The 13,920-nt window shown below is 36.8% G+C and overlaps 3 protein-coding genes and 1 long non-coding RNA gene across 5 annotated transcripts in view; 3 read left to right on the forward strand and 1 right to left on the reverse strand.

Annotated features, from left to right (window-relative positions):
- Positions 1-1,134, forward strand: part of rrm2 (ribonucleotide reductase M2 polypeptide) — a 20,220-nt gene extending 19,086 nt beyond the window's left edge. For both annotated transcript variants that reach the window (XM_016529243.1, XM_016529242.1), the window contains 3 exons: positions 95-199; positions 367-480; positions 636-1,134. In XM_016529243.1, coding sequence (XP_016384729.1) covers positions 95-199; positions 367-480; positions 636-788 — 372 coding nt within the window. In that variant the 3' untranslated portion in view covers positions 789-1,134. The remainder of the gene's footprint in view (positions 1-94; positions 200-366; positions 481-635) is intronic.
- LOC107721308 (uncharacterized) overlaps positions 1-11,029 on the reverse strand; it is a 17,122-nt gene extending 6,093 nt beyond the window's left edge. The window contains exons 1-2 of the long non-coding RNA XR_001637698.1: positions 10,967-11,029; positions 8,077-8,084 (exon numbers count right to left, since the gene is read on the reverse strand). This is a non-coding gene — a long non-coding RNA (uncharacterized LOC107721308). The remainder of the gene's footprint in view (positions 1-8,076; positions 8,085-10,966) is intronic.
- actc1a (actin alpha cardiac muscle 1a) lies at positions 7,964-11,373 on the forward strand. Its single transcript, XM_016529244.1, has 9 exons — positions 7,964-7,995; positions 8,805-8,956; positions 9,077-9,205; positions 9,324-9,434; positions 10,048-10,132; positions 10,247-10,408; positions 10,561-10,752; positions 10,861-11,042; positions 11,125-11,373. The coding sequence occupies exons 2-9, from the start codon at positions 8,828-8,830 to the stop codon at positions 11,266-11,268; spliced, it is 1,134 nt and encodes a 377-aa protein (XP_016384730.1). The 5' UTR covers positions 7,964-7,995; positions 8,805-8,827; the 3' UTR covers positions 11,269-11,373.
- A 1,115-nt stretch (positions 11,374-12,488) lies between these two features.
- LOC107721259 (neuroendocrine protein 7B2-like) overlaps positions 12,489-13,920 on the forward strand; it is a 2,848-nt gene continuing 1,416 nt past the window's right edge. Inside the window, exons 1-5 of the mRNA XM_016529184.1 lie at positions 12,489-12,595; positions 12,962-13,196; positions 13,331-13,480; positions 13,591-13,703; positions 13,858-13,915. Of these exons, the coding sequence (XP_016384670.1) occupies positions 12,974-13,196; positions 13,331-13,480; positions 13,591-13,703; positions 13,858-13,915 (544 nt within the window). The 5' untranslated portion in view covers positions 12,489-12,595; positions 12,962-12,973. The remainder of the gene's footprint in view (positions 12,596-12,961; positions 13,197-13,330; positions 13,481-13,590; positions 13,704-13,857; positions 13,916-13,920) is intronic.

A 13,920-nucleotide genomic window follows, 5' to 3' on the forward strand; every position in this document is an offset into this window, starting at 1 on the left:
TTTTGAGATGCACCCTAACACTGGTACGAATGCGTTTGGAAGTGTGGCGTGAAAGTTGAAGATGTGGTCTTCACGTTTGTTCTTATCCTTACAGGGTCTTCATTGTGACTTTGCTTGCCTCATGTTCAAGCACTTGGTCAACAAACCTTCAGAGGCAAAAGTAAAGAAAATCATCATGAATGCAGTTGAAATTGAACAGGTTTGTGTGCCTTAATAATGCCATATACTTTTCAGGGTTTCAACCTTTCTGGTTTTCAGTGACAGTCTTTGTTGCTTTGGATTTTTGTGTGTACAAGCTGTACTGTAACTTCAGTGAAATGCATCCTATTGGTGAGAAACAAATCAAATTTTTCTTTAACTTCCTAGGAATTCCTGACTGATGCTCTGCCAGTAAAGCTTATTGGTATGAATTGTGACCTGATGAAGCAATACATTGAGTTTGTGGCTGACAGACTTCTGCTGGAGCTGGGACTTGACAAGGTAGGGTTGGTGGAGTTTTTTTGTTGTTGGTAGTTTTACATCTCTGCTCATGGTGGCAGTATAGTCTTTGTGACTGACCCCAGGTCAGTAGCCTTGTTCTATGCTTTCGTTTTAACAGATGGTATTTTAACTTGACCTTTAAATTTGCTTTCTAGGTCTATAAAGTGGAAAATCCTTTTGACTTCATGGAGAACATTTCCTTGGAGGGCAAGACCAACTTCTTTGAGAAGCGAGTCGGCGAGTACCAGCGGATGGGAGTCATGTCCGGAACCACAGATAACGCTTTCAGACTGGATGCTGATTTTTAGAGACTCAATCGGAGTGCATGAATGGACACAAACTATGAACTGTTTGGACTCAACCTCACTTATTTCTACAGTTTGTTTAAATTTTTTTTTCTTTTCTTTAACTTTCCTTAGTTTTAATAATCGAATACTAAAATGTCTTTTTTATTTTTGTTGTTTTAAATGATAATAAAAAGAAACAATCTACTTGCTGCTTTTTTCTTTGCTTTGCCTTTTGGGCATAGTGAAGACCAGAAATAGTTGTCTACAACTCATCTTCTCATTTTTATTGTAACGTGCATCTGTTTACTGCAAATAGTGTTTTTATTTAAAAAAAATAAATTTTGTAATAAAGTAGACTTGAATAATTTGTGCTGAAGTTCCATTGTTACCTGTCACTTGGTAAAGGGGTAATTACTGTCATTTGTAAGACAAAAGTACTTTTCAACTGTTCCATTGAACATGAGAGTAATATGACCATGTAGGTATAGTGTAGATCAACATCCAGGAAAAGAAGTGAAACATTTGGCAAGGTTTGCCTTTGTTGCCTACACAGGCTTAATCAATTCTCTTTCAGCTGCTGTGAAGCTTTATAGTGTCTGCCCAAACTGGAGCAGGCTTAATGACGTCAACCACATTCTTTCAAAATGTCTCCCTCTGTTTTCTCATTGAGGTAGGGTGAAAAATCAAAAGAAAGGCTGATTTCCATATTGTTACAGTTTATAACTGATGTTGAAAGTCAGTTTGATACAATGAGCCAGTAGTTACTGACCAGTAAAAGGTCTTTAAAATTCACATTTCAAATTTTTTTTTAACCTGGAAGTGTGAACTTTTCAAGTTTAATCAAGACTTAATGTTTTAGTACACAGAGTGAATGAAATGGTTCTCTCCATACACCCCTGTAATGAGCAACATTGCTGACATGGAAACTTCTAAAACACTCCATATATTTATAGTAGTCATTATCTAGAGCACTCCTGGCATGAGCTGATGACCGGTTGTTCTCCTCTAAATGCTCTCAGGACGTTGAAAACAATTTCTGCATGGGACAGCATGAACTAAGTTGTAAAAACACTCCCTAAACAGCCTAGAAAAGAGTTAACATTGTCTGACCTGCTTTAATATAGCTAAATTGCTCCAAATATTTATGCTTGTATTTGCATATGCTATCAGTTTTCTTTTGTACATTCTAAAACAAGTCTTACATCTTCCCTTATTGCGTATTTCTATTTTGGAGTGTGGTACAACTGTCACTGAAAAACACGATGAATAGTCATGAACATCTGAGTCTTTCTTGTCAGACGGCCGATATGAGTGTCTGAATATGAACAGCGATTGACTCTGGGACATGTATATTATTATGAAGATCATTTATATGGGGTTTTCTCATTAGCATGCCTGTCAGCGGTCCATTCTGAAGAGTCCTTTGCTGACAACAGCTGCTACAGCTGACACATCGACACAGTGGATCTTGTTATCAGACATTATATCACTGAAATAACCCAGTGTTACAACGGGTACTATGAGCAGTGTTGGGAAGGTTACTTTGGAAATGTAACAGGTTACAGATTACAAGTTACCCTATTTAAAATGTAATAGTAGTGTAACTTTTTCAATTACTTTATTAAAGTAATGTAACTGATTACTTTTGATTACTTTTTGATTACTTTTCTAAATTCCTAATGAATGTTTATTTGCAACTGTTAATCATTTTCAAACATTTACACCATGCAGGGTTAACCTTACAGTAGTGCTCAACACTGTCAGCATAAGACAATAGCACATGAAAAAGAGTGTCATCATACACACAAAAATGTTTACTTATTCTATGTTTTTACTAAAGTAAAAGTACAGTAACCATGTTTTTTTGGCAAATGGATTACCATTTGTATTTATTTTTACTACAAATTTCATGGTTAAACTATGGTTAGTGTAGCAAAAACCATGGTTAATTTGTGGTTACCATGGTTTAACAATAGTAACCATTGTCTTTGGATTTATAGTAAAATCGTTAATTTTCTTAAGGGTTGTGTTGTTGTCTGCCCTAGCACCCACTAAACCTATTATAAAATATGATTATTTGTCTGCTAAATTAACATTACAATAGATAATGATGTCCTTTATACAGTATTTTGAGTGATGACTGATGAGCAATAGGCTGCTGCTGCTTAACTAAACTAAGACAAAACTACAGTAGCATATTTACAGATGAAACTGACCTGCACTTGAACGACTAACCCATTCATGATTTATTAGAGATTTAATTATTGAATGGCAAATTGGAATGGAAATAATTCGGCAGGCAACTATACAATAATAATATTAAAATAGCGGGCCAAATCGGCTGCCAGGCCACCGGGAATTGTCCCGGTTCTCCCGATGGCCAGTCCGCGCCTGAGTAACTGTAATTTAATTACACATTTTTTCTTAGTAACTGTAACTATAACTGATTACAGTTACATTTATTTTGTAATTAAATTACGTAACGCCGTTACATGTAACTAGTTACTCCCCAACACTGACTATGAGCCACACTTGAATATAGAAACAATTACACCAAAGTGATGCATCTTTTTTTTATGAAAGTCATGTCTTGACTGTTTCTCACAAAAAAAACATTTCTCTCATGTGTCGTCTTTGTCTTTTCCCCCCCAAAACATTTATTTGCAATTTTTACTTTGAAGGGGTAACACCTTTATTTATGGTAACACCTTTTAAGGACCATTCCTCAATATTAACTAGCATGCACATTACTAGCATATTGGCTGTTTATTAGTACTTATACTGTAAATTACTGCCATATTCCTGCACATATTACTGCCATTTTGCATGATCATATGTGACCCTGGACCACAAAACCAGTCATAAGTAGCACGGGTATATTTGTAGCAATAGCCAACAATACATTGTATGGGTCAAAATTATTGATTTTTCTTTTATGCCAAAAATCATTAGGATATTAAGTAAAGATCATGTTCCATTAAGATATTTTATAACAATTTGATAAAATACCTTATATTTTAGATATTTTATAACTATACCATTTTTTTATTAGTAATATGCATTGCTAAGAACTTAATTTGGACAACTTTAAAGGCGATTTTCTCAATATTTTGACTTTTTTTTTTTTGCACCATCAGATTCCAGATTTTCAAATATTGTCCTATCATAAAAAAGCATACATCAATGGAAAGCTTATTTATTCAGCTTTCAGATGATGTATAAACCTCAATTTTAAAAAAACTGACCATTATGACTGGTTTTGTGGTCCAGGGTCACATTACATATTCTATATCCCTTAACCCTATCCAATAACCTAAACAATACCTACCTTACTATTTATAAGAAGCAAATTAGGAGATTATTGAGGCAAAAGTTGCAGTTAAAAGTTAGTTAATAGTGAGGACCTTAAAGTGTGACCTTATTTCTTTATTTATTTTAGTGCTATTTTAGTACTTTTATATTATAGTATTTATTTATTGATTTATTAGTCTTCTTTTCCTTTCGGCTGTTCCCTTCAGGGGTCGCCACAGCGAATCATTTGCCTCCATCTAGCCCTATCCCCTTCTGCATCCTCTTCTCTCAGACCGACTACCTTATTTATTGATTTATTAGTAATGATTTATATTTAGATTTTTTTAATATTTTGCTTTTTTGTGTATTTTCAGTTGTCATTAGTCATTTTATGTGCTTCTGTCATTTAAGTTTTTTTCATGCTTTTGTCATGTTTTTTTTCTATTTTAATTTAGCTTTGTTAAATTTGTAAACTTATATGTAATAGTATTAGTATTTCAGTTTACATTTATTTTATTTCAGCTTGTTTCTGATTTTTGTTTTTAGTTTTTCATCTAATACGTATTATTTATTTTATTTCAGATTTATTCATAGGCGAAGTCAAACTCCAGACTTACCAACTCCAGGGTAAGGCTAAAAGCAGCCAAATCTATTAAACATCATAAACCCGTCGTTTTAGGCAAGAACCAGACATGGGTGTCATGTAGGCTAAAAAAATGTTTAATGGGACTGAATTTGTATTTAACATGATTACAATTTAATACAAATGTTAGAAATTGATAATTATTCGCAAGAGTCCGGAATTCAGTCAGCGAACGCGCGCGCACTCAACAAAACTGATGAGTTTGAACGATGACTCATCTGAACGCTTCTGATTGGCCATTGCATTCCTAAGCTCAACATATATGTGTGTGATTGTGATTGAGCCTTACACACGCTCCGCCTATGGATTTATTTCAATAAAGTTTTAGGTAACGATAACAACTATACTTAATTAATACTTGCTTACTGGCAAGAAATTATTTTTTTAATCTCTCTCTCTCTATATATATTTATATATTTTTTGTAAAAAAAAAACATTTTCACAATGTTTACTCATCTTTTATTTACTCACATTTGATGCATGAAGTGAATTCAACTTCAAATAGTGTATTTCCTACATTCTCCTTTATTAAAGGCCCTGTGAACACTGTAGCTGCCATATCAACCATGCATATAATCCACATTACTCTCTGGTATGGCCCAGTAGGGTCATGTCACAAACAGGTTGATCAACAAACCATTGTTCCCAATATAATGAATGTTAAAAGGCATTTGGGCCCAACAGTTGCCACTCTCCAATTGGGGGTCTACTGGTAAGCGCAGCTGCCTGAAACAGGCAAATCCTGTGTCTCCTCCATGCCCTTTTAAGGAGACAGGACCCTGTCAAAGTGCTTGTGTGTGTTGCTTGCTTTGTTTGACCACTGGGCCTCCCACACAGCAACGCTAATAGATCACAAGCCAGTAAATATTGCCAAAGTAGAATTACAACTGTTACTGTACATTAATAGCGCAACTGGGACACCTAAATTCCTTCGCTTATCTTTCCTGAACACAATGAATGCACATTTTCAGCGTTTTTTTTTTTCACCAGAAAGATGCTGATTCACACAGTATAAATGCAAAGAAACCATTAGCAATGATCTCGTTTTGGTAGACAGCATCATCAGAGCTATAATAAGATGCCAGTAACGGTCACGGTACATGAGGGTTCAAGGGAATCCGAATGGATTGTGTTCTGTAGATATCTATCAAGCTAGCATGAAAAACGTCTAATAATAGCACATTAACAAAGACGCTTAAACTTTATGGTGCTCAAAAATGCACCCACATAATCCAACTTTGGCACAGCAAACCGAAGGGTCTATAAGAAACTCCAGAAATCTGATAACAAAAGGTTAGAAAATACTATCACACTGATATCACGGTCTTTTTCAGTCAGGCCAGAGCTTTGAGGATCACAAATAGAACGTTATCTACTGTTCACCAAGCCTGAAACAACACAAGATAACAAATACACGCCAAATCAGGAGGCAATTTCACCTTTAATGACAAATTGTCATTCTAAGATGTTGAAAGAAAATTAATCATTTATGAAATGCATGTTTTGACCCAAAGTACATGTGTAGAATCAAACTAGCATTTAACAAAAACCATACTCATCATAGCGAGGTTGTTTTCTCTAGTGTTGAGTGAAAGAGATAACGGGGGAGAAGGTGACAAATAAGGAGTTGGAGCCAAAGCAAGCAGCACCGAGGAGCAGCACTGATGTGTATCCAGGAGCACCTGTCACTCAACATGACCCTAAAAGGACAGAGCTGGGCCAATCAGAGAACAGCAGTTGCAGAGAAAGGACACGGGTCCTTCTTAACACCCCCCACACCTCTCAGCTGTCTGGCATGTTGTGGGCCCGATCGCATACCAGGGCCCAGACCATTTGACAAAGGTGGTGTCACTCAGGTCTGGCTCCTAAATGTGACCCCACACGTCTAGTGTTACATCCTCTGTCTTCCAAATGCCTGTGAAGTCAAATCATTTTTTGACATTGTACGTCACAGTGACCTTACACATATTGTATATTGTTCTGGGTCAAAGGTCATGACGTGTGCTTTCCTGACATTCTTGTTGGTGCAAATAGTAGCTGAAACCTTAAAATGAACATTTAAACATGTTATTTGTACATTTTTGTGTGTATAATGACACTCTTTTTCATGTGCTATTGTCTTATGCTTAAATAATATTAATATTCTGGTAGATACAATTACTATTGGACAAGAAATGGTCAATATTAAAATTATGTACTGTTTTGTCTAAGTTAAAAATAAAACACTAAAAATTAAAAACCAATAATTTTAAATGCTACAAGTGAATTTCATTCAGTGTTATTTTAGCATTATATTTATATGCTATTAGCATTTATTAATATTTTGAATGTTTTTATTTTTATGTTTTCAGTTTTCTAATTTAGCTTAGGATTTAATAATTTTGTTATGTGCTTTTGTCATTTTTTATTCATTTTTAATAATTCTATTTAGCTTAATTTTTGTTAGTTTTAGTAATAGCCATCTTTATTTCTCTTTCTTTTCATTTTTTAAGTTTTTCAGCTAATATTTCTATTTTATTTTATTTCAGTTTTATTTCCAGCTTAACATAATTTTTTTTTCATAGTTTTAGTTTGAGTTAACAATACAAAAACGTTCAGTATTGGACTTTTGGCATCACATAATAAAGTATACTATGAAAAATGGATATTAATTTTGAGTTTTGCTACATTTCAGATGATGATGGCAAAGGTCATCTAAATGTAAAAATGCACAACCAAATTTTCAGTATCTGCCAACAATAAAAACTCTTAATATTTTCTAATAACCATTGTCCTTATAAGAATGGCATCATGTAATATACATTAACAGTTTTTCTTTAGCCACATCCATAGAAAACAATGCTGTTCTTTATGATTAAATCACATCCATCAACAATTCATCATCATAAAGCACTATTTTTTTTTTTTTTTGTCACACAAATAACAGAACATGACATAAAACTTTATATCATATGTTAAAAGAAATGGAGAACAATCAAAGAATAGTACTTGACTTTTTTTGGCCTTCCATTTGGCTCTGAAATCATAACAAACAGTTTTCCACTGCTTATTTTGCTCTCAAAGAGGATCTGTCACCTCTTAAGAAACATCTGTCCATTTTGGTAATCAAGTCAGAGTCCATGGAGTACAGGATATACTGGCTATGGGCCATTTCCTAGCATCTCTTATTTGGTCTTGTGTGAACTCCAGATCCCGCCCATGAACCCCAGCCCCCCCTTCACTAGCATATTTAAGAAGTATCCTTCTCCCATGCCCTTCATCCCAGCGGAAACCCCAGTCTTGTGCTACAACTTGGTGAGTGTTTGCTACTACCTTTATCTCTATGGACTACTTCAGGGACGATAGAGAGAGATTTGAAAAGGAATAACCCAACACTTCATCTCCTACATGGGAAGGAACATTAATCTCTGGAACTGTTGATGCAGATGGCGGATAACTGGCTGATTTTACATTGATAGTCTTAGCAGAAACTACTAACAATATAATTGCTCATTCTCTGTGACTGTACCTGTAGCAGTAGCTAGAGAAATATAGGAGAATGGATAGTTGCCCATTGCTAACATGAAGAAATAATGCTGGAGGTGATAAAAGACAGCAGAAGTGAGCAGTTGTAACTAGTTGTACGTGATTGACTAAAGGATTCATTGGGTTAGAAACCACATCTCATAAGGGTGACTTGAAGATGCACCAATAAAGGGAGTCATCAACAGATGTAGTGAATTGACACATGCTGCCAGTGGATCTCTTACAGTTTCTAGACAGCTGAGGAGGCGACCCTTAGGTCCTGCTGTCATTTGTCATCAGACAACTGTAAAATAGGTACAGATAGGACACTTGGTCAGGGGCTTCCGCTTGGAATGACAAGAGCTGATGCCTAAAATAGTTTAAAGAGGATCTGCTGTGCTGCTTTTGAACTTTTGTTGACCTTACCTGGTGCTGCGTTTCGTAATGCAGGCTTAGAAATGTTTCAGTGGATTGTAGAGGATATAATATATATTTATTAAAATGATTGAATACTTAAAAATGAATGTTCAATTATCTGTATTATTCAGATTTTAACTTTAACTTATACACTCTCCTAACACATGTTTTCTTTCTCCTAGGACCATCCCAAAAAAGACCAATCATGTGTGACGACGATGAGACTACCGCACTCGTGTGCGACAACGGTTCTGGTTTGGTCAAGGCTGGATTCGCCGGTGATGATGCTCCCCGTGCTGTCTTTCCCTCAATTGTTGGCAGACCCCGTCACCAGGTGGGCCTCCAAAGCATGTTTACTTCCAGCCAACATATTGCATATTGGCTGTGGAAAATCATCATATTATACAAACTAACTGAACATGCTTGGTGGTAACCCATGACTCTTTTCCTTTAGGGTGTGATGGTGGGTATGGGTCAGAAAGACAGCTATGTGGGAGATGAGGCTCAGAGTAAGAGGGGTATCCTTACTCTGAAATACCCCATCGAGCACGGCATCATCACCAACTGGGATGACATGGAAAAGGTAGCAATTAAAGAATTATTACAGAATGCTGAATTTTTATTATTCATTAAAAGCAAATATAAAAGAGATTTTATTTATATTATCCTGTGTTTGGTCACCTCTATTTAAATGTTTTCAGATCTGGCATCACACCTTTTACAACGAGCTGCGTGTGGCCCCTGAGGAGCACCCCACTCTGCTCACTGAGGCCCCCCTCAACCCTAAAGCCAACAGGGAGAAGATGACACAGGTAAGCTAATGCTGGGGTTTACAAACTTTTTACAAATATGATGATGCCCTATAGTGGCAGCATGTAATGGCAGCCATATATTTTCAAACCCATTTGTACTGTAAAAAATGTCAATATTTTAATTGCATTAATGTAAAATTACATAAATCTTAACTCATTTTTAAAATTTTAGTTTATGTATTATTCTCGTGAGTTTTATTTATTACACAATTTTTCTCTGAACTTTTTCACGGATGCTCTAGCATCTTGTGGCCCCTTAGACTTGGGTTTTCATAAACCCAAAATCATTTCAGTATGTGTTTACCATTAGTTTTTGTTAATATTTTGAATTCGATTTTTATATTTTCTGTTTTAATTTTAATTTGAAGTTTCAGTAATTTTGTTGTGTTTTTGTTTTTTTTTTTATTACATTTTAATACGTCTTTTAAGATTTACTTTAAGTTGTAGTTTATTTAGTTTATTCAGCTTTAAATAAAAATGAGAAAAATGAGAAATGTTGCCTTGACAACTAGCTGTTTAATTTTAGTTAATTATTTACTTATTTTTTTTATGGATTTAGTTTTAGTTAACAATAATAACCCTGGCTGAAACTAACATTTTCCTCTCTTTTCAGATCATGTTTGAGACCTTCAACGTCCCTGCCATGTATGTTGCCATTCAGGCTGTGCTCTCTCTGTACGCCTCAGGCCGCACCACTGGTCAGTGTCTATTAAGTCACTAAAAGCAATATGTAACATTATAGGTTTTAATTCCTATATACATCTGTAATACTTAGGAAGCAATACTTAACATGCCAATGCATCATGTTACAGGTATCGTGCTGGACTCTGGTGATGGTGTGACCCACAACGTCCCCATCTATGAGGGTTATGCTCTTCCTCACGCCATCATGCGTCTGGATCTGGCCGGTCGTGATCTGACTGACTACCTGATGAAGATCCTGACTGAGCGTGGTTACTCTTTTGTGACTACCGGTGGGTGTTCTACTTATGCAGAATTTTGTTTAGAAATTAGCAAATGCTCCCCTGGCCTCAAGAGGGGACACTTTTTTCATGCATGCAAAATAAATGTTTTCATCATGTCTTTTCCCAGTTTAAAATATCCTTTGCTCTCTTCTCTTCCATAGCTGAGCGTGAGATTGTGCGTGATATTAAGGAGAAGCTGTGTTACGTCGCTCTGGACTTCGAGAATGAAATGGCGACTGCTGCCTCTTCCTCCTCTCTGGAGAAGTCCTATGAGTTGCCCGACGGCCAGGTCATCACCATTGGAAACGAGCGGTTCCGCTGCCCCGAGACTCTCTTCCAGCCCTCTTTCATTGGTATGTTTTGGCTGGGCCTCAAATGACCTCATTGCATTACTCCATGTTGCTGTCTTTAGATCACAATTGTTCCCTTGCTAACATAGCTTGCAATGTTGCTCCTCACAGGTATGGAGTCTGCTGGCATCCATGAGACCGCCTACAACAGCATTATGAAATGCGACATTGACATCCGCAAGGATCTGTATGCCAACAACGTCCTGTCTGGTGGTACCACCATGTACCCTGGTATTGCTGACCGTATGCAGAAGGAGATCACTGCTCTGGCCCCCAGCACAATGAAGATCAAGGTAAACATCCATGTGACTAAATGAGCTTGTTTATGTAATTTTACAGTCTAACTACAATCATGTTCTCATGCTCATCCTCTAGATCATTGCTCCCCCTGAACGTAAGTACTCCGTCTGGATTGGCGGTTCCATCCTGGCTTCCTTGTCCACCTTCCAGCAGATGTGGATCAGCAAGCAGGAGTATGATGAGGCAGGTCCCTCCATCGTCCACAGGAAGTGCTTCTAAACCTCAAATCCTCTTCAATGCAATCCAACTAACCCTCCGTATGCATTTGTACTGTGCCTTGTGCTGTATATACATGTACTGTTGTAATAAAAGTCGTGATGTGTAACAGGCTCGCATTGTGTTTTGTCTGAGTATTTAATGAAGAAAATGTAGCTATTTTTTGAGCTGACAAAAGCTCTTAATTTATTTTCATTCATTCTAAATTCTATGAGCCATTTAGTAGATTTTTTTTAAATTTGTTTCAAAGGATTTCTAAAACTTTACACACATACTGTAGATGTGGACCGTAAAAGGCAGAGTATAAGTTAAAAAGATTCTGAGTTGCATGTGAATGCAGTGGTGATGTTCCATTAATATTATAATAATGCCTGTTCCTGAGAAACCAGCAGATGTGGATCAGCAAGCAGGAGTATGATGAGGCAGGTCCCTCCATCGTCCACAGGAAGTGCTTCTAAACCTCAAATCCTCTTCAATGCAATCCAACTAACCCTCCGTATGCATTTGTACTGTGCCTTGTGCTGTATATACATGTACTGTTGTAATAAAAGTCGTGATGTGTAACAGGCTCGCATTGTGTTTTGTCTGAGTATTTAATGAAGAAAATGTAGCTATTTTTTGAGCTGACAAAAGCTCTTAATTTATTTTCATTCATTCTAAATTCTATGAGCCATTTAGTAGATTTTTTTTTTATTGTTTCAAAGGATTTCTAAAACTTTACACACATACTGTAGATGTGGACCGTAAAAGGCAGAGTATAAGTTAAAAAGATTCTGAGTTGCATGTGAATGCAGTGGTGATGTTCCATCAATATTATAATAATGCCTGTTCCTGAGAAAATACTTCCAGGGAAATTATTGAATTAGCCTACTTTTAAGCCATTATTATTGTTGGTTATATTAAAGAGGAGTGAATTACATGCGAAAAAAAGAACTCAATGTATTTGCATTGTAGGCTATATTTGCATTGTATACGTTAAGCTATTAATATTATAATTCGATTAAACTGACATGTCCATAACATTATCTGAACATGACGACACGACATGCCTCATAGCATGTGATTTATTTATTATTTAGGCTAATAACATATTTCCTTTTACATTTCCCTTTTTCCTTTATAGCCTATTCCTTATTTTCTTAAACTCTGCCCTTCTCCGTCAACAATAAAACCCAGCAGCATGGTTTAACCAACGGATATGTGCTAGTCACTACGTAAACCAAGAGGTGAGATGATTCGCTGCTTGGCAACAGAGCAAATGAAGCGAGGAAGAGGAGGAGGACGGCATCTGTGCTGAACCCGACAAACCTTTCTCAATCCAGATTACATGGTAGGTTATCTCTTTAAATTTGGTTAGCTGTTTATTCTCTATAGCTACAACACGCTGGGTTTTAGTTTTGCTGTAATACGAATGTTCTTCTTAATTTGCGTTTATAAAATAATGGCCTGTTTTTATCAAGCCTGTTCACTTGTGACGTAGTTACAAGCAGGGACGCGCGTTTTCTCTGAGCTCAATAACATTTAAGCATCAGAATTATAGCCCAATATTTACATTGCCTTTTCGGCGAATATAAAATCTTAATATATATATATATATATAACGTAGGCTATACCTTTATTTAAAACCGCCGTTTTAGCATAAAGCGCAGCAATAATTTTACACTAACGTTACGTGTTGTGTTTATTGTCGGTGTAGTGAACGTCAACGATGGGTTCGGCTCCGAAAACGGCACACACGGTTCTTTTGAGTGTCATTATAAGCTGGATGGCCGTCGTTTCTGGCCGCAGTCCACGCACGGTGGATCAGGTGTCGGAGGCGGATATCCAGCGCCTGCTGCACGGTGTGATGGAGCAGCTGGGAATCGCGCGGCCCAGGGTCGAGTATCCCGCGCATCAGGCCACCAACATAGTCGGTCCACTCAGCATCCAAGGTAAGAGTTTCTCATTGTTGGCAATTGCACGTTTTTTTTAAAATGTAAATGATCACTGAGATTAATAGGTTGTCCTTATAATACTCCTCATTGTGTGGTTGCCTTCAGGTGTAATTTTACACTTTGTCCAATAGGTGGTGCCCATGAGGGACTCCAACATCTCGGGCCATATGGGAACATCCCTAACATTGTTGCAGAGTTAACTGGAGACAGTGTTCCCAAAGACTTCAGCGAGGACCATGGCTACCCTGACCCTCCCAATCCTTGCCCTCTTGGAAAGAGTGGTATGTTGGTCCAAATGTAACTGAATGCACAAATATACAGCAGTGCCACCATTTAATAAAATTCAAATGGCCTAAACATTTTTTGTTTAAAAAATGTGATGTTTTTATAGCTGCTGATGGATGTTTAGAGAACTCTCCAGACACTGCAGAGTTCAGTCGAGAATTCCAGAAACATCAGCACATCTTTGACCCTGAGCATGACTACCCTGCACTCGCGAAGTGGGTGAGTTCACACTTGACACCTTGAAAAAAGCTGGAGGAGATTACTGATTTTTCATTTAAAAAAAATGATTGATTAATTTAAGGGCTTTAAATTAAATTAACCAGGATTCTGGTCTGTAGCAGACTGCACTAAATATCTATTTTCATTCTTTCAGAATAAAGGTCTGTTGTATGAAAAACTGAAGGGTGGGCCGAAAAGAAGAAAAAGGGAAAGCTAT

The sequence above is a fragment of the Sinocyclocheilus rhinocerous genome, unplaced genomic scaffold (genome assembly GCF_001515625.1).
Source record: "Sinocyclocheilus rhinocerous isolate Xijiao unplaced genomic scaffold, SAMN03320098_v1.1 scaffold271, whole genome shotgun sequence".
Classification (NCBI taxonomy): domain Eukaryota; kingdom Metazoa; phylum Chordata; class Actinopteri; order Cypriniformes; family Cyprinidae; genus Sinocyclocheilus; species Sinocyclocheilus rhinocerous.